This window comes from Agelaius tricolor, unplaced genomic scaffold (genome assembly GCF_023055355.1).
Source record: "Agelaius tricolor isolate 1412-34295 unplaced genomic scaffold, bAgeTri1.0.p SCAF_151, whole genome shotgun sequence".
NCBI classification, from domain to species: domain Eukaryota; kingdom Metazoa; phylum Chordata; class Aves; order Passeriformes; family Icteridae; genus Agelaius; species Agelaius tricolor.
Window position 1 is genome coordinate 93,009 of NW_027269411.1, and position 21,102 is coordinate 114,110.

A 21,102-nucleotide genomic window follows, 5' to 3' on the forward strand; every position below is an offset into this window, starting at 1 on the left:
GAAAAAAATCCCCAAAAACTAAAAAAAAAAACCCCAAAAAAATCCCAAAAAATCACTAAAAAATACACAAAAAAATCAAAATAAAATCAAGAAAAATCGCAAAAAAATACAGAAAAAATAAAATTTTTTCCCCAATTTCAGATTCCCATGGAGGTGAGCTCCATGGCCGCCCCTCCCCCCCCTTTCCTGGCCGCCGCCCCTCCCCCCGCGCCCCCCCTGCCCCCCAGCTCGGCGCCCCCCGCCCCCCACCCTCGCCCATCCTGAGGGTGACGAGCGCCGAGCCCAGCGCGGCCCTGGGGGGACCCCCGGGCCCCCCCGGCAGCTGCAGCAGCAGCGTCGCCACCGCGGCCACGCCGTCCTCGGTCGGCTCCAACGTCACCGGCCCCGCCCCCGGCCACGCCCTGCCTGGCCCCGCCCCCCCACCTGGGTAACCCCGCCCCCCTCCTGGGTAACCCCGCCCCGGATTTGAGGGGTCCCGGCAGAGTTTTCGGGGGGTTCTGGTGGGCGGGGCGGGGATTTTGGGGGTCCGAAGGGGAGGTTTGGGGGTTAAAGTGGGGATTTTGGGGGCCCCGAGGGGATTTTGGGGGTCGGAAGGGGAAGTTTTGGGGTCCAAAGTGGAAATTTTGGGGTCCAAACAGGAAATTTTGGGGTCCCGGACAGGATTTTGGGGATCCAAAGGGGAAGTTTTGGGGTCCAGAGGTGACGCTTGGTGGCCAAAACGAGAATTTTGGGGGTCCAGAGGTGAAATTTTGGGGTCCCAGAGAGGATTTTGGGGATCCAAAGGTGAAATTTTGGGATCCAGAGGTGAAGTTTGGCAGAAATGAAGATTTTGGGGCTCCAAATCGGAATTTTGGGGCTCCCGGAGAGGATTTTGGGGGTTCCGAGGTTGGGGTTGACAATTTCGGGGAAGATTTTGGCAATTTTGGGACTCCACGGGCGAATTTTGGGCGCCCAGCTCCAAATCTTGGCGGCCAAACCTCAAATTTTGGGTGCCCGACCCCAAATTCCTCTCCCCGACCCCAGAACTTTGATGTCCACCTCCAGAACCTTGGCAACCCCCAAAATTCTGATTTCCGCCCCCCAAATTTTGATTTCCGCCCCCCAAATTTTGATTTCCGCCCCCCAAATTTTGATGTCCACCTCCCAAACTTTGATAAGCCCCAAAATTTGGATTTCCAGCCCCAGAATTTTGATTTCCACCTCCAGAACCTTGGTAACCCCCAAAATTTTGATGACCCCCAAAATTTGGATCTCCACCTCCATAACTTTGATTTCCACCACCCAAATTTTGATAACCCGCAAAATTTTGATCTCCACTTCCATAACTTTGATGTCCACCTCCAGAACTTTGATTTCCACCTCCAGAACCTTGGTAACCCCCAAAATTCTGATGACCTCCATAACTTTGATCTCCACCTCCAGAACTTTGATGTCCACCTCGAGAACCTTGATGACCACCCAAATTTTGATGTCCACCTCCAGAATTTTGATTTCCACCACCCAAATTTTGATAACCCTCAAAACTTTGATGTCCAGCTCCAAAATTTTGATGACCTCCATAACTTTGATCTCCACCTCCATAATTTTGATGTCCACCTCCAGAACTTTGATGTCCACCTCCAGAACCTTGGTAACCCCCAAAACCTTGATAAGCACCCAAATTTTGATGTCCACCTCCAGAACTTTGAAGTCCACCTCCATAGCTCTGATGTCCACCTCCATAACTTTGATGTCCTCCATAACTTTGATCTCCACCTCCAGAACCTTGATAACCTCCATAATTTTGATGTGCACCCCCATAACTCTGATGTCCTCCATAACTTTGATGTCCACCTCCAGAACTTTGATGTCCTCCATAACTCTGGTGTCCACCTCCATAACTCTGGTGTCCACCTCCAGAACTCTGGTGTCCACCTCCATAACTCTGGTGTCCACCTCCCTGGCCCTGGTTCCCGGCGCTCCTGGCTCCCACCTCCTCCGGGCGGTTCTGGTGGTGGCCCCAGCAGGGCTGGAAGCACACGGTGACCCTGGCGAAGGGCCTGGCCGCCATCTTGGACATCTCCTGCCGGTGGCGGCGCCGCTCGTGCCGCGCGTCCAGGCCCTGCTTGGCCTTCCAGAGCAGCACGCAGACGGCCAGGAAGAGGAAGAAGCACGAGAAGAAGACCGAGAAGAAGACAAAGAGGTCGATGTGCGCCTGGTCCTGGCGGAAGAAGAGGAGGCCCTGAGAAGGTTCCGGGCCGCCCAGCACCAGCAGGTAGAACCTGGTGGACTTGAGGGGGTGGCCCTGGTGGGGGTAGGTGAGGACCAGGCGGTCGCGGACGCCGCGCACCACCAGGGCGGGCACGGGCTGGGCGATGGTCAGGTAGGTCACCAGGCCCTGGGCGCGTTCCTCCAGGAGAGCGGGGGCGCCGGGGCTCGGGGAGGGTCCCTCCGGGGCTCTGGGGTGGGGCGTGGGGACAACCAGGGCGGGCTGGGGGCTACCGAGGGCTCTGGGGTCATCCGAGTGACCATCATGACCAGTTTGGCCACCAAAATCACCTCTGGGGCTACCGAGGGCTCTGGGGTCATCCGAGTGACCACCATGACCAGTTTGGCCACCAAAATCACCTCTGGGGCTACCAAGGGCTCTGGGGTCATCCGATTGGCCGGAGTGACCAGTTTGGCCACCAAAATCACCTCTGGGGCCACCAAAGGTTCTGGGGTCATCACCTTGACCAGTAAAACCAGTATGACCAGTGTGACCACCAAGGTGGGTTTGGGGGCCACCAAAAGTTCTGGGGTCATCCGAGTGACCGGAGTGACCACTGAAATCACCTCTGGGGCCACCAAAGGGTCTGGGGTCATCACCTTGACCATCAGGACCACCATGACCAGTGTGACCAGTTTGGCCACCCAGGTGGGTCTGGGGGCCACCAAAGGTTCTGGGGTCATCACCTTGACCATCATGACCAGTGTGACCACCAAGGTGGCTTTGGGGGCTACCAAGGGCTCTGGGGTCATCCGAGTGACCGGAGTGACCAGTTTGACCACCAAAGGTTCTGGGGTCATCACCTTGACCATCATGACCACCATGACCAGTTTGGCCACCCAGGTGGCTTTGGGGGCCACGAAAGGCTCTGGGGTCATCCGAGTGACCGGAGTGACCAGTGTGACCAGTTTGGCCACCCAGGTGGGTCTGGGGGCCACCAAAGGTTCTGGGGTCATCACCTTGACCATCATGACCAGTAAAACCAGTATGACCAGTTTGGCCACTCAGGTGGCTTTGGGGGCCACCAAAACTTCTGGGGTCATCCGAGTGACCGGAGTGACCGGAGGGACCAGTTTGGCCACCCAAGTGGGTTTGGGGGCCACCAAAGGTTCTGGGGTCATCACCTTGACCATCATGACCACCATGACCAGTTTGGCCACTGAAATCACCTCTGGGGCCACCAAAGGTTCTGGGGTCATCACCTTGACCAGTAAAACCAGTATGACCAGTTTGGCCACCAAAGGTTCTGGGGTCATCACCTTGACCATCGTGACCAGTATGACCAGTTTGGCCACTCAGGTGGGTCTGGGGGCTACCAAATGCTCTGGGGTCATCAGCTTGACCATCGTGACCAGTAAAACCACTATGACCAGTTTGGCCACCCAGGTGGCTTTGGGGGCCACCAAAGGTTCTGGGGTCATCCGAGTGACCGGAGGGACCAGTTTGGCCACCCAAGTGGGTTTGGGGGCTACCAAAGGTTCTGGGGTCATCACCTTGACCAGTAAAACCAGTATGACCAGTTTGGCCACCAAAGGTTCTGGGGTCATCACCTTGACCAGTGTGACCAGTGTGACCAGTTTGGCCACCCAAGTGGCTTTGAGGGCCACCAAAGGTTCTGGGGTCATCGGAGTGACCACCATGACCAGTGTGACCAGCGAAGTCACCTCTGGGGCCACCAAAGGCTCTGGGGTCATCACCTTGACCATCATGACCAGTGTGACCAGTTTGGCCACCAAGTTGGCTTTGAGGGCCACCAAAAGCTCTGGGGTCATCACCTTGACCATCATGACCACCATGACCACCATGACCACTGGGATTGGCTCCTGGACCACCAAAAGCTCTGGGGTCATCACCTTGACCATGATGACCATCATGACCAGTGTGCCCAGTTTGGCCACCAAAGTCACCTCTGGGACCTCCAGTTTGCCCAGTTTGGCCACCGGGAGCAGCTCCAGGACCTCCAGGGTCACTGGTGGGAGCAGCCCCACCATCACCAGGGCCACCAAAGGGGCCACCACTGGTCCCAAAGGTGTCACCATCATTGGTTCCAGTGCCACCAAAGGTCCCAAAGGTGCCACCACCGGTCCCAAAGGTGTCGCCGGCGGTTCCTGAAGACCTCGAGGTGCCCCCAACACCTCCAAAAATGCCACCACCACCCCCTCCTTGACCACCAAAGGTCCCAAAGGTGCCACCACTGGTCCCAAAGGTGCCACCACCACCTCCAGAAGACCTCAAGGTGCCACCACCACCACCAAAGGTCCCAAAGGTGTCACCACCAATTCCTGAGGTCCCAGAGGTGCCACCACCACCAAAGGTCCCAAAGGTGTCACCATCACCTCCTGAAGACCTCAAGGTGTCACCACCAGTTCCTGAGGACCTCAAGGTGCCACCACTGAAGGTCCCAAAGGTGTCACCACCACCTCCCAAAGACCTCAAGGTGCCACCACCACCACCACCTTGATGATCACCACCGAAGGTCCCAAAGGTGTCACCACCAGTTCCTGAGGACCTGAAAGTGCCACCACCACCACCACCACCACCACTGAAGGTCCCAAAGGTGCCACCACTGGTCCCAAAGGCGTCACTGCCACCTCCTGAAGACCTCAAGGTGCCACCACCATCACCAAAGGTCCCAAAAGTGTCACCACCACCTCCCGAAGACCTCAAGGTGCCACCACCACCACCACTGAAGGTCCCAAAGGTGCCACCACTGGTCCCAAAGGTGTCACCACCACCTCCTGAGGACCTCAAGGTGCCACCACCACCACCGCCGGTCCCGAAGGTCCCCGAGGCGCCCCCGGGCGCCTGCACCCGCACGCGGTGGCGCCCCGTGCCCGGCTCCACGTCCACGGCGAAGGTGTCGTAGGCGGTGGCCACGTAGAGGTCGACGGCGCCGAAGGTGACGTCCAGGGTGACGCGGATGTCCACGTTGGTGAACTTGGGCTGGACGGCGAAGGGCACCGAGCGGCCGGGGGGCAGCGGGCGGCGCTGGGGCGGCGGGAAGCAGTGGCTCTGGGACACGGGGTCCAGGCAGTACTCCTGCTCCACCGACAGCAGGCGGTAGCACTGCTGGCCACCCACCGGGTGGCCCTGGAAGGAGTCGCGGCACTTGGAGCACTGTGGGGACATCAAAAGTGTCGTGGTTGAGGTCGTGGAGGTCATGGAAATCACTGAGATGGAGCTCAGGCCATGCTGGTGGCAGAAGAACCTCGAGGAACCTGGTGGGTTCCATCCCTATGTCCCCACCAAAACACCCTGGAGAAGCGTCTGGCATTTGAGGACACCCAGGAGATGTCAAAGTGTCATGGTCAGGGTCATGGAGGTCATGGGGATGATTGAAGTTCACTTTAAAGCACCCTGGGGGCAGAAGAACCTTGAGGAACCATGGTGGGTTCCATCCCTACGTCCCCACCAGGGTGGCCCTGGAAGGAGTCGCGGCACTTGGAGCACTGTGGGGACATGGAAAGTGTCGTGGTCAGGGTCGTGGAGGTCACTGAGGTCATCAAGATTGAGTTTAGAGGACGCTGGGGGCAGAAGAACCTCGAGGACCCATGGTGGGTTCCATCCCTATGTCCCCACCAAAACCCCCTGGAGAAGCTTCTGGCCCTTGGAGCACTGTGGGGACATGGAAAATGTCGTGGTTGAGGTCATGGGGGTCATTAAGATCACTGAGATGGAGCTCAGGCCATGCTGGTGGCAGAAGAACCTTGAGGAACCTGGTGGGTTCCATCCCTACGTCCCCACCATAAAACCCTGGAGAAGGTTCTGGCCCTTGGAGCACCATGGGGACATCAAAAATGTCGTGGTTGAGGTTGTGGAGATCATGGAGGTCATCAAAATTGAGTTTAAAGCACCCTGGGGGCAGAAGAACGCTGAGGAACCATGGTGGGTTCCATCCCTACGTCCCCACCACAAAACCATGGAGAAGATTTTGGCCCTTGGAGCACTGTGGGGACATGGAAAATGTCATGGTCAGGGTCGTGGAGGTCATGGAGGTCATTGGGGTTGAGATCAGAGCACCCTGGGGGCAGCAGAACGCTGAGGAACCTGGTGGGTTCCATCCCTACGTCCCCACCAGGGTGGCCCTGGAAGGAGTTGCGGCACTTGGAGCACTGTGGGGACATCAAAAGTGTCGTGGTTGAGGTTGTGGAGATCATGGAGGTCATCAAAATTGAGTTTAAAGCACCCTGGGGGCAGCAGAACCTCGAGGAACCTGGTGGGTTCCATCCCTACGTCCCCACCAGAACCCCCTGGAGAAGGTTCTGGCATTGGGAGCACTGTGGGGACATGGAAAATGTCATGGTCAGGGTCGTGGAGGTCACTGAGGTCATTGGGGTTGAGATCAGAGCACCCTGGTGGCAGCAGAACCTCGAGGAACCATGGTGGGTTCCATCCCTACGTCCCCACCAAAACACCCTGGAGAAGCTTCTGGCACTTGAGGACACCCAGGAGATGTCAAAGTGTCATTGTTGAGGTCATGGAGGTCACTGAGGTCATTGGGGTTGAGATCAGAGAACCCTGGTGGCAGCAGAACCTTGAGGAACCTGGTGGGTTCCATCCCTACGTCCCCACCACAAAACCCTGGAGAAGGTTCTGGCCCTTGGAGCACCGTGGGGACAGCGATGGTGCCATGGTTGAGCTCAGGTGTCCCCAGGTGTGCCCAGATTCCCGATTTCCCCTCCAAAACCCCCAAATTTCCATCGATTTTCACCCAATTTTCTCCCTCCCAGGTGTGCCCAGGTACCCCCAGGTGTGCCCAGGTACGTCCCTGGTATCCCCAGGTGTGCCCAAATTCCCCTCCAAAACCCCAAATTTCCATTGATTTTCACCCAATTTTCACCAAACTTTCCCCCATTTTCTCCCTCCCAGCTGTGCCCAGCTGTGCCCAGGTGCCCCCAGGTGCCCCCAGCCGTGCCCAGGGGTGCCCAACTTCCCCTCCAAAACCCCAAATTTCCATTGATTTTCACCCAATTTTCACCAAACTTTCCCCCATTTTCTCCCTCCCAGCTGTGCCCAGGTGCCCCCAGCTGTGCCCAGGTGTGTCCCAGGTGCCCCCAGGTGCCCCCAGCCGTGCCCAGGGGTGCCCAATTTCCCCTCCAAAACCCCAAATTTCCATCGATTTTCACCCAATTTTCACCAAATTTTCCCCCATTTCCCCCCAATTTTCTCCCTCCCAGCTGTGCCCAGGTGAGTGCTCAGGTGCCCCAAGGTGCCCCCAGCTGTGCCCAGGTGTCCTCAGGATCTCCCTGGGTGCCCCCAGGTGCCCCAGGGGTGCCCAACTTCCTCTCCAAAACCCCCAAGTTTCCATCGATTTTCACCAAATTTTCCCCAATTTCCCCCCCATTTTCTCCCTCCCAGCTGTGCCCAGGTGCCCCCAGGATCTCCCTGGGTACCCCCAGGTGTGCCCAGGTCTATTTTGGCTGTCCCCAGGTGCTCCCAGCTGTGCCCAGGGGTGCCCAACTTCCCCTCCAAAGCCCCAAATTTCCATCGATTTTCACCCAATTTTCACCAATTTCCCCCCCATTTTCTCCCTCCCAGCTGTGCCCAGGTGCCCCCAGGTATCCCCAGGTGTCCTCAGGATCTCCCTGGGTACCCCCAGGTGTGCCCAGGTGCCTCCAGGTGTGCCCAAGTGCCCCCAGCCGTGCCCAGGTGTGCCCAATTTCCCCTCCAAAACCCCAAATTTCCATCGATTTTCACCCAATTTTCACCAAATTTTCCCCCATTTCCCCCCTCCCAGCTGTGCCCAGGTGCCCCCAGGATCTCCCTGGGTACCCCCAGGTGTGCCCAGGTATTCCCAGGTGCTCCCAGCCGTGCCCAGGGGTGCCCAACTTCCCCTCCAAAACCCCAAATTTCCATCGATTTTCACCCAATTTTCACTGAATTTCCCCCAATTTTCTGCCTCCCAGCTGTGCCCAGGTGCCCCCAGGTGTGTCCCAGGTGCCCCCAGGTGTGCCCAGGTCCCCCCAGGTGCCCCCAGGTGTGCCCAGGGGTGCCCAACTTCCCCTCCAAAACCCCAAATTTCCATCGATTTTCACCCAATTTTCACCCAATTTTCACCAATTTCCCCCCCATTTTCTCCCTCCCAGCTGTGCCCAGGTGTCCTCAGGATCTCCCTGGGTACCCCCAGGTGTGCCCAGGTCCCCCCAGGTGCCCCAAGCTGTGCCCAATTTCCCCTCCAAAACCCCAAATTTCCATTGATTTTCACCCAATTTTCACCAAACTTTCCCCCATTTTCTCCCTCCCAGCTGTGCCCAGGTGCCCCCAGCTGTGCCCAGGTGTGTCCCAGGTGCCCCCAGCCGTGCCCAGGGGTGCCCAATTTCCCCTCCAAAACCCCAAATTTCCATTGGTTTTCACCCAATTTTCACCAAATTTTCCCCCATTTCCCCCCAATTTTCTCCCTCCCAGCTGTGCCCAGGTGAGTGCTCAGGTGCCCCAAGGTGTGCCCAGGTGCGTCCCAGGTATCCCCAGGTGCCCCCAGGATCTCCCTGGGTGCCCCCAGGTGCCCCAACCTGTGCCCAACTTCCCCTCCAAAACCCCAAATTTCCATCGATTTTCACCCAATTTTCACCAAATTTTCCCCAATTCCCCCCCATTTTCCCCCTCCCAGGTGTGCCCAGGTGTGCCCAGCTGTGCCCCAGGTGTGCCCAGGTGTGCCCAGCTGTGTTACCTGGTGTCTGTAGCACTCCCTGCGCTCGGGGCAGGCTCCGCTCTCGGTGTTGTTCTGGCAGGGGCACCCGGTGCCGTCCAGCTCATTGCAGGTGTCGGCGTGGCCGTTGCACTGGCACCTGCCCACACCTCAAACACCTCAACAACTTTGCCTAAAATTCTCATAATTTTCCCCAAAATTTCCCCCAATTTTTCTACCATTTTTCCCAATTTTTCCCATTTTTTCCCGAATTTTTTCTCAATTTTTTCCCATTTTTCCCCGAATTTTCCCGGAATTTTCCCCCCAGTTTTTTCCAAAATTTTCCCCAATTTTTGCAAAATTTTCCCCAAAATTTTCCCAATTTTTTCCTTTTTTTTTTCCCACATTTTCCCCAATTTTTGCAAATTTTTTCCAATTTTTTCTCAAATTTCCCCCCAATTTTCTCCCATTTTCCCCCTAATTTCCCAAAATTTCTCCAATTTTTTCCCAAATTTTTCCCAATTTTCCCCTTTTTTCCCCCCAATTTTCTCTCCAATTTTCCTGGTTTTCCCCAATTTTTTCACTTGTTTTTCCCAATTCCCCACCCCATTTTCCCAATTTTTCTCCCAATTTTTCTCCCCATTTCCCCCCAATTTTCCCCAATTTTTCTCCTATTTTTTTCAAAATTTCCCCAAAATTTTTCTACCATTTTTTCCAAATTTTTCTCAACTTTTTCCCCAATGTTGGCAGACCCCTCCAGTTCATTGCAGGTGTCGGCGTGGCCGTTGCACTGGCACCTGCCCACACCTCAAACACCTCAACAACTTTGCCTAAAATTCTCACAATTTTCCCCAAAATTTTCCCCATTTTTCTACCATTTTCGCTATTTTTTCGCCATTTTTTTCCCCATTTTTTCCCTAATTTTTGCAAAATTTTCCCCAATTTTTTCCTTTTTTTCCTCAAATTTTCCCCTATTTTTTCCCAATTTTTCTACCATTTTTCCCAATTTTTTCTCAAATTTTCCCATATTTTTTCCCATTTTTTCCTCAATATTTTCCCAAATTTTCCCCAATTTTTGCAAAATTTTTCCGAATTTTTTCCTCAAATTTTCCCAATTTTTTCCCATTTCTCCCAATTTTTCTTGCATTTTCCCCTCAATTTTCGCAGATTCTTCTCAATTTTTATCCCAATTTTTCCCCATTTTTTTCCTATTTTTTCCCCAGTTTTCGCTCAAATTTTCCTATTTTTTCCCAATTTTTTCACTTTTTTTTCCCATTTTTCCCCCATTTCCCCATTATTTTCCCCAATTTTTCCAATTTCCCCCAATTTTTCCAGACCTGTCCAGTTCATTGCAGGTGTCGGCGTGGCCGTTGCACTGGCACCTGCCCACACCTCAAACACCTCAAAACCCCCTCAAAAACTTTGCCCAAAATTTCCCCAATTTTCCCCAAAATTTTCCCCATTTTCCCTAAATTTTTCTAAAATTTTTCCCAATGTTTCCCATTTTTTCCCGATTTTTTTCTTGATTTTTTCCCATTTTCCCCCAAATTTTCCCTCAATTTTTTCCCCAATTTTTGCAATTTTTTCCGAAATTTTTCCTTTTTAAATTTTTTCCCAATTTTTCCTTTTTTCCCCATTTTTTTCTCAATTTTCTCCCAATTTTCGCAAATTTTTTCCAATTTTTTCTCAGATTTTCCCCCCAAATTTTTCCCTTTTTTTTCCCAATTTCTCTCCCATTTCCCCCCTAATTTTCCCAAAATTTTCCCAAATTTTCCCAATTTTTGAAATTTTTCCCAATTTTTTCTCAATTTTTCCCAAAATTTTTCTCAATTCCCCCCCCAATTTTCCCCCCATTTTTGTAATTCTTCCCCAAATTTTCCCCAATTTTTCCCCATTTTTTCCCAAATTTTCCCCAACTTTTTCCAAATTTTATCCATTTTTTTCCCAAATTTTTCCTTACCTAAAGTTTTCCCCATTTTTTCCCAGGTATCCCCAAATTCTCAAATTTTCACCAATTTTCTCCTCCCCAGGTGTCCCCAAATTCTCAATTTTTCACCAATTTCCCCCCAATTTTCACCGATTTTCCTCAAATTTTCCCCAATTTTCCCCTCCCAGGTGTCCCCACACCTGTCCCAGGTGGGTCCCAGGTGTCCCCATATCTGTACCCGCCCCAGGTGTCCCCAAATTCCCAAATTTTCACCCATTTTCCCCAAATTTTCACCCATTTTCCCCAAATTTTCACCCATTTTCCTCAAATTTCCACCGATTTTCCTCAAATTTTCCCAAATTTTCCTCAATTTCCCTCCCAGGTGTGTCCCAGGTGTCCCCATACCTGTCCCAGGTGTCCCCATACCTGTCCCCTTCCCAGGTGTCACACCTGTCCCCAAATTCTCAATTTCCACCAATTTTCCTCAAATTTTCACCGATTTTCCTCAAATTTCCACTGATTTTCCTCAAATTTTCACCGATTTTCCCCAAATTTTCACCAATTTTCCTCAAATTTTCCCCAATTTTTCCCTCCCAAGTATCCCAGGTGTCCCCACACCTGTCCCCCTCTCCAGGTGTCCCAAGGTGTCCCCAAATCCTCAATTTTTCACCCATTTCTCCCCAATTTTCACCGATTTTCCTCAAATTTCCACCGATTTTCCTCAAATTTTCCCCAATTTTTCCCAAATTTTTCCCAAATTTTCCTCAATTTCCCTCCCAGGTGTGTCCCAGGTGTCCCCACACCTGTCCCCTTCCCAGGTCTCCCCAGGTGTCCCCAAATTCTCAATTTTTCACCGATTTTCCTCAAATTTCCACCGATTTTCCTCAAATTTTCACCGATTTTTCCCAAATTTTCCCCAATTTCCCTCCCAGGTGTGTCCCAGGTGTGTCCCTCACCTGGTGCAGGTGCCATCCAGCATGAAGTACCCTGTCCTGCAGGTGTCACACCTGTCCCCAAATTCTCAATTTTTCACCGATTTTCCCCCAATTTCCACTGATTTTTCCCAAATTCTCACCGATTTTTCCCAAATTTTCCCCAAATTTTCCCCAATTTCCCCCCCAGGTGTGTGTCTCACCTGGTGCAGGTGCCATCCAGCATGAAGTACCCTGTCCTGCAGGTGTCACACCTGTCCCCTCCCCAGGTGTCCCCAAATTCTCAATTTTCCACCGATTTTCCTCAAATTTTCACCAATTTTCCTCAAATTTCCACCGATTTTTCCCAAATTTTCACCGATTTTTCCCAAATTTTCTCTGATTTTCCCCAATTTCCCCCCCAGGTGTGTGTCTCACCTGGTGCAGGTGCCATCCAGCATGAAGTACCCTGTCCTGCAGGTGTCACACCTGTCCCCCACGCTGTTGTTCTGGCAGTTCACGCACACGGCCTGCGCCTCGCTGGGGCCCTCGGACACCCACGTGTGGATCTGCCAGGTGAGGGCACACGTGTGTCCAGGTGTGTCCAGGTGTGGCCCAGGTGTGTCCCAGGTATCCCCAGATGTGTCCCAGGTGCACCCAGGTGTGCCCAGGTCTCCCCAGGTGTCCCCACATGTGCTCATGTGTGTCCCAAGTTAGTGCCCAGGTCCCCCCAGGTGTGTCCCAGGTGCCCTCAGGTGTGCCCAGGTGTGTCCCAGCTGTGCCCAAATTCCCAATTTCCCCTCCAAAACCCCAAATTTCCATCGATTTTCACCCAATTTTGACCAAATTTCCCCCCATTTTCTCCCTCCCAGGTGTGTCCAGGTGTCCCCAGGTGTGTCCCAGGTGCTCCCAAGTCCCCCCAGGTATCCCCAGGTGTGCCCCCAGGTGAGCCCAGGTGCCCTCAGGTCCCCCCAGGTGCCCTCAGGTGTGCCCAGGTCCCCCCCGGTGTATCCCAGGTGTGCCCAGATTCCCAATTCCCCTCCAAAACCCCAAATTTCCATCGATTTTCACCCCATTTTCTCCCTCCCAAGTGTGCCCAGGTGTGTCCCCAGGTGTCCCCAGTTGTGTGCCCAGGTGCCCTCAGGTCCCCCCAGGTGTGTCCCAGCTGCCCCCAGCCATGCCCAGCTGTGTTTTCAGGTCCCCCCAGGTATGTACCAGCCATGCCCCCAGGTGCCCCCAGGTGTGTCCCCAGCTGCCCCCACTTGTGACCCCAGGTCCCCCCAGTTGTGCCCCCAGGTGTGTCCAGGTATCCCCAGGTGCCCTGAGGTGCTCCCAGCTGCCCCCAGCCATGCCCAGGTCCCCCCAGGTGTGTCCCAGCTGCTCCAAAGGTGCCCCCAGGTGTGTCCCAGGTCCCCCCAGTTGTGCCCAGGTGTGTCCCAGCTGCTCCAAAGGTGCCCCCAGGTGTGTCCCCAGTTGCCCCCAGGTGTCCCCGGATGCCCCCAGCCATGCCCAGGTACCCTCAGTTCCCCCCAGGTATTACCCAGCTGCCCCCAGGTGTTTCCCAGTTGTCCCCAGGTGTGTTCCCAGCTGTCCCCAGGTGTGTCCCCAGGTCCCCCCAGGTGTGCCCCAGCTGTACCCAGGTGTGTCTGTCCCAGGTGTGCCCCCAGCTGTCCCCAGCCATGCCCAAGTGTGTCTGTCCCTCTTCAGGTGCCCCCAGCTGTCCCCAGGTGTGTTCCCAGCTGTCCCCAGGTGTGTTCCCAGCTGTGTTCCCATGTGCCCCCAGCTGTACCCAGGCGTCCCCAGGTGTGTCCCCAGCTGCCCCCAGGTGTTCCCAGTTGCCCCCAGGTCCCCCCAAGTATTCCCAGGTGTGTGCCCAGGTGCCTGCCCAGGTGTCCCCAGGTGTGTTCCCAGCTGCCCCCAGCCATGCCCAGGTGTGTCCCAGCCATGCCCAGGTGTGTCCCAGCCATGCCCAGGTGTGTTCCCATCTGTCCCCAGCTGCCCCCCCAGGTGTGTCCGGGCTCTCACCAGGTGTGGCTCCAGGGGGTACCTGTCCGGGTCCCGGCGGTGCTGCTCCAGTTGGGCGCGGCTGACGCAGACGTCGGCGCGGTGCCGGCAGAAGGAGCGGCAGGGGAGGCAGGAGCCGCCCCCGAGGGCCGAGCCCACGAACAGCGGCCGGCACCGCTCGCACTGCGGGCCCTGCACAGGTGAGCACAGGTGTGTGATACAGGTGTGTTACAGGTGTGTGATACAGGTGTGTCACAGGTGTGTTACAGGTGTGTCACATGTGTGTGTTACAGGTGTGTCACAGGTGTGTTACAGGGGAGGCAGGAACCGCCCCCGAGGGCCGAGCCCACGAACAGCGGCCGGCACCGCTCGCACTGCGGGCCCTGCGCAGGTGAGACACAGGTGTGTGATACAGGTGTGTTACAGGTGTGTGTTACATGTGTGTGTTACAGGTGTGTGTTACAGGTGTGTTACATGTGTGTTACAGGGGAGGCAGGAACCCCCCCCCAGGGCCGAGCCCACGAACAGCGGCCGGCACCGCTCGCACTGCGGGCCCTGCGCAGGTGAGACACAGGTGTGTTACAGGTGTGTCACAGGTGACCTCAGGTGTGTTACAGGTGTGTCACAGGTGTGTTATAGGTGAGCTCAGGTATGTTACAGCTGTGTTACAGGTGTGTCATAGGTGTGTTCCAGGTGAGCACAGGTGTGTGTTACAGGTGTGTTACAGGTGAGCATACACATTACAGGTGTGTTACAGGTGTGTCACATGTGTGTGTTCCAGGTGTGTTACAGGGGAGGCAGGAGCCCCCCCCCAGGGCCGAGCCCACGAACAGCGGCCGGCACCGCTCGCACTGCGGGCCCTGCGCAGGTGAGACACAGGTGTGTTACAGGTGTGTCACATGTGTGTGTCACATGTGTGTGTTACAGGTGTGTTACAGGGGAGGCAGGAGCCGCCCCCGAGGGCCGAGCCCACGAACAGCGGCCGGCACCGCTCGCACTGCGGGCCCTGTGCAGGTGGGGACAGGTGAGAACAGGTGAGCACAGGTGTGTTACAGGTGTGTGTCACAGGTGTGTCACAGGTGTGTTACAGGGGAGGCAGGAACCCCCCCCAGGGCCGAGCCCACGAACAGCGGCCGGCACCGCTCGCACTGCGGGCCCTGCACAGGTGAGCACAGGTGAGAACAGGTGAGTTACAGGTGTGTGTTACAGGTGTGTCACATGTGTGTGTTACAGGTGTGTCACAGGTGTGTCACAGGGGAGGCAGGAGCTGCCCCCCAGCGCCGAGCCCACGAACAGCGGCCGGCACCGCTCGCACTGCGGGCCCTGCGCAGGTGAGACACAGGTGAGAACAGGTGTGTCACATGTGTGTGTTACAGGTGTGTTACAGGGGAGGCAGGAGCCGCCGGCCAGCGCCGAGCCCACGAACAGCGGCCGGCACCGCTCGCACTGCGGGCCCTGTGCAGGTGGGGACAGGTGAGGGACAGGTGAGATACAGGTGAGAACACATGGGGCAGGTGTGTTACAGGTGTGTCACAGGTGTGTTCCAGGTGAGGAAGAACCCCAGCAGGAGCCCAGGTAACCCCACCTGAGCTCACCTGGGTGTTCTTCATGCACCTGAGGCCCCTGAGCTCACCTGGAGCCCAAGTAACCCCCACAGGTGCCCAGGTAACCCCAATTAGAGCCCAGGTAACCCCACCTGCAGCCCACCTGAGCCCAGGTAACCTCACCTGGAGCCCAGGTAATCCCCCCCGAGCTCACCTGGGTGTTGTTCATGCACCTGAGCCCCCCCCAAGCTCACCTGGAGCCCAGGTAACCCCACCTGAGCCCAGGTAACCCCCCCAGGTAACCCCACCTGAGCACACCTGAACTCACCTGGAACCCAGGTAACCTCACCTGAACCCCACCTGAGCCCACCTGGAGCCCAGGTAACCCCCACAGGTGCCCAGGTAACCCCAAATGGAGCCCAGGTAACCTCACCTGAGCCCCCCCCCAGCTCACCTGGGTGTTGTTCATGCACCTGAGGCAGGTGTCCCGGTGGGCGGGGCCGGCGCAGTCGCTGTGGCCGTTGCAGGCGCAGGGCGTGGCGCAGTCCCCGCCCACGAAGCCGAAGTGGCAGCGGCACCTGTCGGGCTCCAGGCAGGTGCCATTGGCGCAGCCCTGGCGGCACACGGGGCGGCACTCACCTGTGCGGCTGCAAAACACACCTGGGTTACACCTGGGGTAGGGGGGATACACCTGGGATACACCTGAGATACACCTGAGATACACCTGGGATACACCTGAGACAGCTGGGATACACCTGGGGGACACCTGGGTTACACCTGGGGGACACCTGGGGTAGCTGAGATACACCTGGGATACACCTGAGATACACCTGAGACAGCTGAGATACACCTGGGGGACACCTGAGATACACCTGGGGGACACGGGGCGGCACTCACCTGTGCGGCTGCAAGAGACACCTGGGTTACACCTGGGATACACCTGGGGTAGCTGACATACACCTGGGGGACACCTGAGATACACCTGGGGACACCTGGGTTAGGGGGACACACCTGGGTATACACCTGAGACAGCTGGGATACACCTGGGATACACCTGGGATACACCTGGGGCACACGGGGCGGCACTCACCTGTGTGGCTGGGAGAGACACCTGGGTTACACCTGGCATTGGGGTAGCTGAGATACACCTGGGATACACCTGGGTTACACCTGGGGGACAGCTGGGTTAGGGGGATACACCTGGACAGGTGAGATACACCTGGGGGAGAGCTGGGTTACACCTGGGGACACCTGGGTTAGGGGGATACACCTGGGGACACCTGGGATACACCTGGAGCACACGGGGCGGCACTCACCTGTGCGGCTGGGAGAGACACACCTGGGATACACCTGGGGACACCTGGGTTAGAGGGGCACACCTGAGATACCTGGGTTACACCTGGGATACACCTGAGATACACCTGGGGTAGGGGATACACCTGGGGAACACCTGGGATACACCTGGGGGACAGCTGGGTTAGGGGGACACACCTGGGGCACACGGGGCGGCAGGGGGGACACCTGGGATACACCTGGGGACACCTGGGGACACCAGGGGGACACACCTGGGGTAGCTGAGATACTCCTGGGTTACACCTGGGATAGCTGAGATACACCTGGGGACACCTGGGTTACACCTGGGTTAGGGGGACACACCTGAGATACCTGGGATAGATGAGATACACCTGGGGGACACCTGCGTTAGGGGGACACACCTGGGATACACCGGGGGTAGATAAGATACACCTGGGGTAGCTGAGATACACCTGAGACACACCTGGGAGACACCTGAGATAAACCTGGGATCTGTCCCTGTCCTACCCAGGTGTGTCCCTGTCCCACCCAGGTGTGTCCCTGCCCTATCCAGGTGTGTCCCAGCCTTATCCAGGTGTGTCCCAGCCTTATCCAGGTGTGTCCCTGCCCTGTCCAGGTGTGTCCCTCACCTGTCCAGGGTGTAGCCGGCCCTGCAGGTGCAGGTGAAGCCCTCAGGTAGGTCCTGGCACACCTGGCTGGGGCCGCAGGTGTGGTGCCCGTTCTCGCACTCGTCCTCGGGGGGGCAGCTCAGGAAAGCCCAAATTCCGCCGGCCCCGCACGCCTGGGTCACACCTGGGGACAGGTAAACCTGGAAGTGAGCCCGGAATTATCCCAGAATTCCCAAAATACCCCCAAAACCCCCCTCAAAAATTCCCAAGAAATTCCCAAAAATTCCTCAAATCCCCAATTTTCCCAGTTCTCACCCCCCCTCGAGGCAGCGGCTGCCGCCATTTTGTCCCTGCCGGGCCCACCTGAGGCCCCCCAAAACCCTCCCGAAATCCCTTTTAAAACCCCCAAAACTCCCTTCAATCGCCCCAAATCCCCCTCAAAAATTCCCAAAAATTCCTCAAATCCCCAATTTTCCCAATCCTCACCGTGCCGGGGTGTGTTGAGTTCCCGCCTCGAGGCAGCAGTGGCCGCCATTTTGTCCCTGCCGGGCCCACCTGAGGCCCCCCAAAACCCTCCCAAAATCCCTTTTAAACCCCCCAAAAACTCCCTTCAATCGCGCCAAAACCACCTCAAAAAATCCCCAAAAATTCCTCAAATCCCCAATTTCCCCAATTCTCATTTGCCGGGGCCCGCTGAGCCCCCCCTCGAGGCAGCGGCCGCCATTTTGTCCCCGCCGGGCCCACATGAGGCCCCCCAAAACCCTCCCGAAATTCCTTTTAAAACCCCCAAAACTCCCTTTAATCGTCCCAAATCCCGCTCAAAAAATTCCCAAAAATTCCTCAAATCCCCAGTTTTCCCAATTCTCCCCGTGCTGGGGCCCCCTGAGCCCCGCCTTGAGGCAGCGGCGGCCGCCATTTTGTCCCTGCCGGGCCCACCTGAGGCCCCCCAAAACCCTCCCGAAATCCCTTTTAAAACCCCCAAAACTCCCTTCAATCGCCCCAAATTCCCCCAAAACCGACCCTAAAAAAAAAATTCCCAAAAATTCCTCAAATCCCCAATTTTCCCAATTCTCACCGTGCCGGGGCCCGCTCAGCCCCGCCTCGAGGCAGCGGCGGCCGCCATTTTGTCCCCGCCGGGCCCACCTGAGGCCCCCCAAAATCCCTTTTAAACGCCCCAAAAACTCCCTTCAATCGCCCCAAATCCCCCCAAAACTGACCCTAAAAAAAAAAATTCCCAAAAATTCCTCAAATCCCCAGTTTTCCCAATTCTCATTTGCCGGGGCCCGCTGAGCTCCTGCCTCGAGGCAGTGGCGGCCGCCATTTTGTCCCCGCCGGGCCCACCTGAGGCCCCCCAAAACCCTCCCGAAATCCCTTTTAAAACCCCCAAAACTCCCTTCAATCGTCCCAAATCCCGCTCAAAAAATTCCCAAAAATTCCTCAAATCCCCAATTTTCCCAATTCTCCCCGTGCTGGGGCCCCCTGAGCCCCGCCTTGAGGGAGCGGCGGCCGCCATTTTGTCCCCGCCGGGCCCACCTGAGGCCCCCAAAAAACTCTTTTAAACGCCCCAAACCTCCCAAAACCGACCCTAAAAAATCCCGAAAAATTCCCAAAAATTCCTCAAATCCCCAGTTTTCCCAATTCTCATTTGCCGGGGCCCGCTGAGCTCCTGCCTCGAGGCAGTGGCGGCCGCCATTTTGTCCCCACCAGGCCCACCTGAGGCCCCCCAAAACCCTCCCGAAATTCCTTTTAAAACCCCCAAAACTCCCTTTAATCGTCCCAAATCCCGCTCAAAAAATTCCCAAAAATTCCTCAAATCCCCAATTTTCCCAATTCTCCCCGTGCTGGGGCCCGCTGAGCCCCGCCTCGAGGCAGCGGCCGCCGCCATTTTGTCCCCACCGGGCCCACCTGAGGCCCCCAAAAAACTCTTTTAAACGCCCCAAACCCTCCTGAAATCCCTTTTAAATGCCCCAAAACCCCTCAAAACCGACCCCCAAAAATCCCAAAAAATTCCCAGAAATTCCTCAAATCCCCAATTTTCCCAATTCTCACCGTGCCGGGGCCCGCTGAGCCCTTCCTCGAGGCAGCGGCGGCCGCCATTTTGTCCCCACCAAGCTCACCTGGGGCCCGCTGAGCCCCGCCTCAAGGCAGCGGCGGCCGCCATTTTGTCCCCGCCGGGCCCACCTGACTCCCCCTAAAACCCCTTTTAAACGCCCCAAAAGCCCCCCAAAACCGACCTTAAAAATTCCCAAAAAATTCCCAAAAATTCCTCAAATCCCCAATTTTCCCTCCTTACCGTGCCGGGGCCCGCTGAGCCCTCCCTCGAGGCAGCGGCCGCCTCCGTTGTGCCCCGCCCGGGCGCACCATCCGCAGCGGGGCCGCCTCAGGCACTCCGAGCACTGCGAGGCTCCCGCGCATTCCGGGGGAGGGCAGCGCTCGGCGACCCCTCCTCCACCGCCGGGGGGGACCCCTCCCCCACTCAGGGAAGGTGGGGGGAGCCCCCCGAAGGTTCCAGAAGCTCCCGAACCCCCCCGGAGGAGGCGGCCGCAACTTCCGGCCAGGCAGCGCAAAGGGGCGAAGGTGGGGCTGAGGCACTGGGGAGGAAAGGGTTAAAACGGGGGGGGTTAGGAATGGGCTGGAATTCACCCAAAATGTCCTCAAAAAATCCCCCCCAAAAAAAGCCTCAAATAATCTTCAAAAAAATCCCTAAAAATCCCTAAAACACCTTCAAATAATCTGCAAAAAATGCCTAAAAAACCCTCAAATAATCATCCAAAAATCCTCCAAAAATTCCCCAAAAAATCCCCGAAAAACCCTCAAATACTCCTCAAAAATCCTCAAATAATCATCCAAAAATCCCCCAAAAATCCCTAAGAAACCCTCAAACAATCCTCAAAAAATCTCTAAAAATTCCTCAAATAATTCCTCAAAAAATCCCTAAAAAACCCTCAAATAATCCTCAAAAAATCCCCAAAAAATCCCTCCCAAAAATCTCCACGAATTCTTAAAAAAAAAATGCCCAAAAGTTGTGCGAAGCGTCCCCAAAAATCCCTAAAAATCCCTTAAAAATCCCCCCAAAATTCCCCAAAAAATCCCTAAAAAAACCCCTCAAATAATCCTCAAAAAAATCCCTAAAAATCCCTAAAACACCTTCAAATAATCTGCAAAAAAATGCCTAAAAAACCCTCAAATAATCATCAAAAAGATTCCTTAAAAATTCCCCCAAAATCCCTAAAAAATCCTCAAATAATCCTCAAAAAATCAGGAAAAATCAAAATAAAATCAGAAAAAAATCAAAAAAGAGAAAAAAACCCAGAAAGAAATCAGAAAAAAAAATCAGAAAAAAGCGAAGAAAAATCGAAATAAAATCAGTAAAAAAGCGAAAAAATCAGAAAAAAATTGAAATAACATCGAAATAAAATAATGGAAAAATCGAAATAAAATCAGAAAAAAATCGAAATAAAATCAGAAAAAAATCTAAATAAATCGAAATAAAATTGGAAAAAAAAGAAAAAAAAATCGAAATAAAATCGGAAAAAATCGAAATAAAATCAGAAAAAAAATCGGAATAAAATCGGAAAAAAATCAAAATAAAATCGGAAAAAATCAGGAAAAAATCCGAAAAAAATCCAAAAAAAAGAGAAAAAAAATCAAAATAAAATCGGAAAAAATCGAAAAAAATTTGGAAAAAAATCGGAAAAAATCGAAATAAAATCAGAAAAAATTGGAAAAAAAATCAGAAAAAAATGAGAAAACATCGAAATAAAATCAGGAAAAAAAAATCGAAAAAAGAGAAAAAAAATCACAAAAAAAGAGAAAAAATTGGAAAAAAATCAAAATAAAATTGGAAAAAATCGAAATAAAATCAGAAAAAATCGCAATAAAATCAGAAAAAGATCGAAAAAAATCGGAAAAAAATTGAAA

General features: G+C 54.6%; 1 protein-coding gene and 1 long non-coding RNA gene across 2 annotated transcripts in view; both read right to left on the reverse strand.

Annotated features, from left to right (window-relative positions):
• Positions 1-21,102, reverse strand: part of LOC139586906 (uncharacterized) — a gene marked incomplete at its 5' end in the record, with an annotated part of 42,825 nt that overhangs the window by 633 nt on the left and 21,090 nt on the right. Inside the window, 7 exon segments of the mRNA XM_071420587.1 lie at positions 67-5,365; positions 8,916-9,033; positions 12,150-12,280; positions 13,737-13,907; positions 15,714-15,906; positions 17,203-17,365; positions 19,475-19,772. Coding sequence (XP_071276688.1) covers positions 67-5,365; positions 8,916-9,033; positions 12,150-12,280; positions 13,737-13,907; positions 15,714-15,906; positions 17,203-17,365; positions 19,475-19,772 — 6,373 coding nt within the window.
• Positions 9,751-11,385, reverse strand: LOC139586902 (uncharacterized). Its single transcript, XR_011678057.1, has 2 exons — positions 11,276-11,385; positions 9,751-9,844 (listed from the first exon to the last, which is right to left on the reverse strand). It is a non-coding gene; the product is annotated as an uncharacterized lncRNA (long non-coding RNA).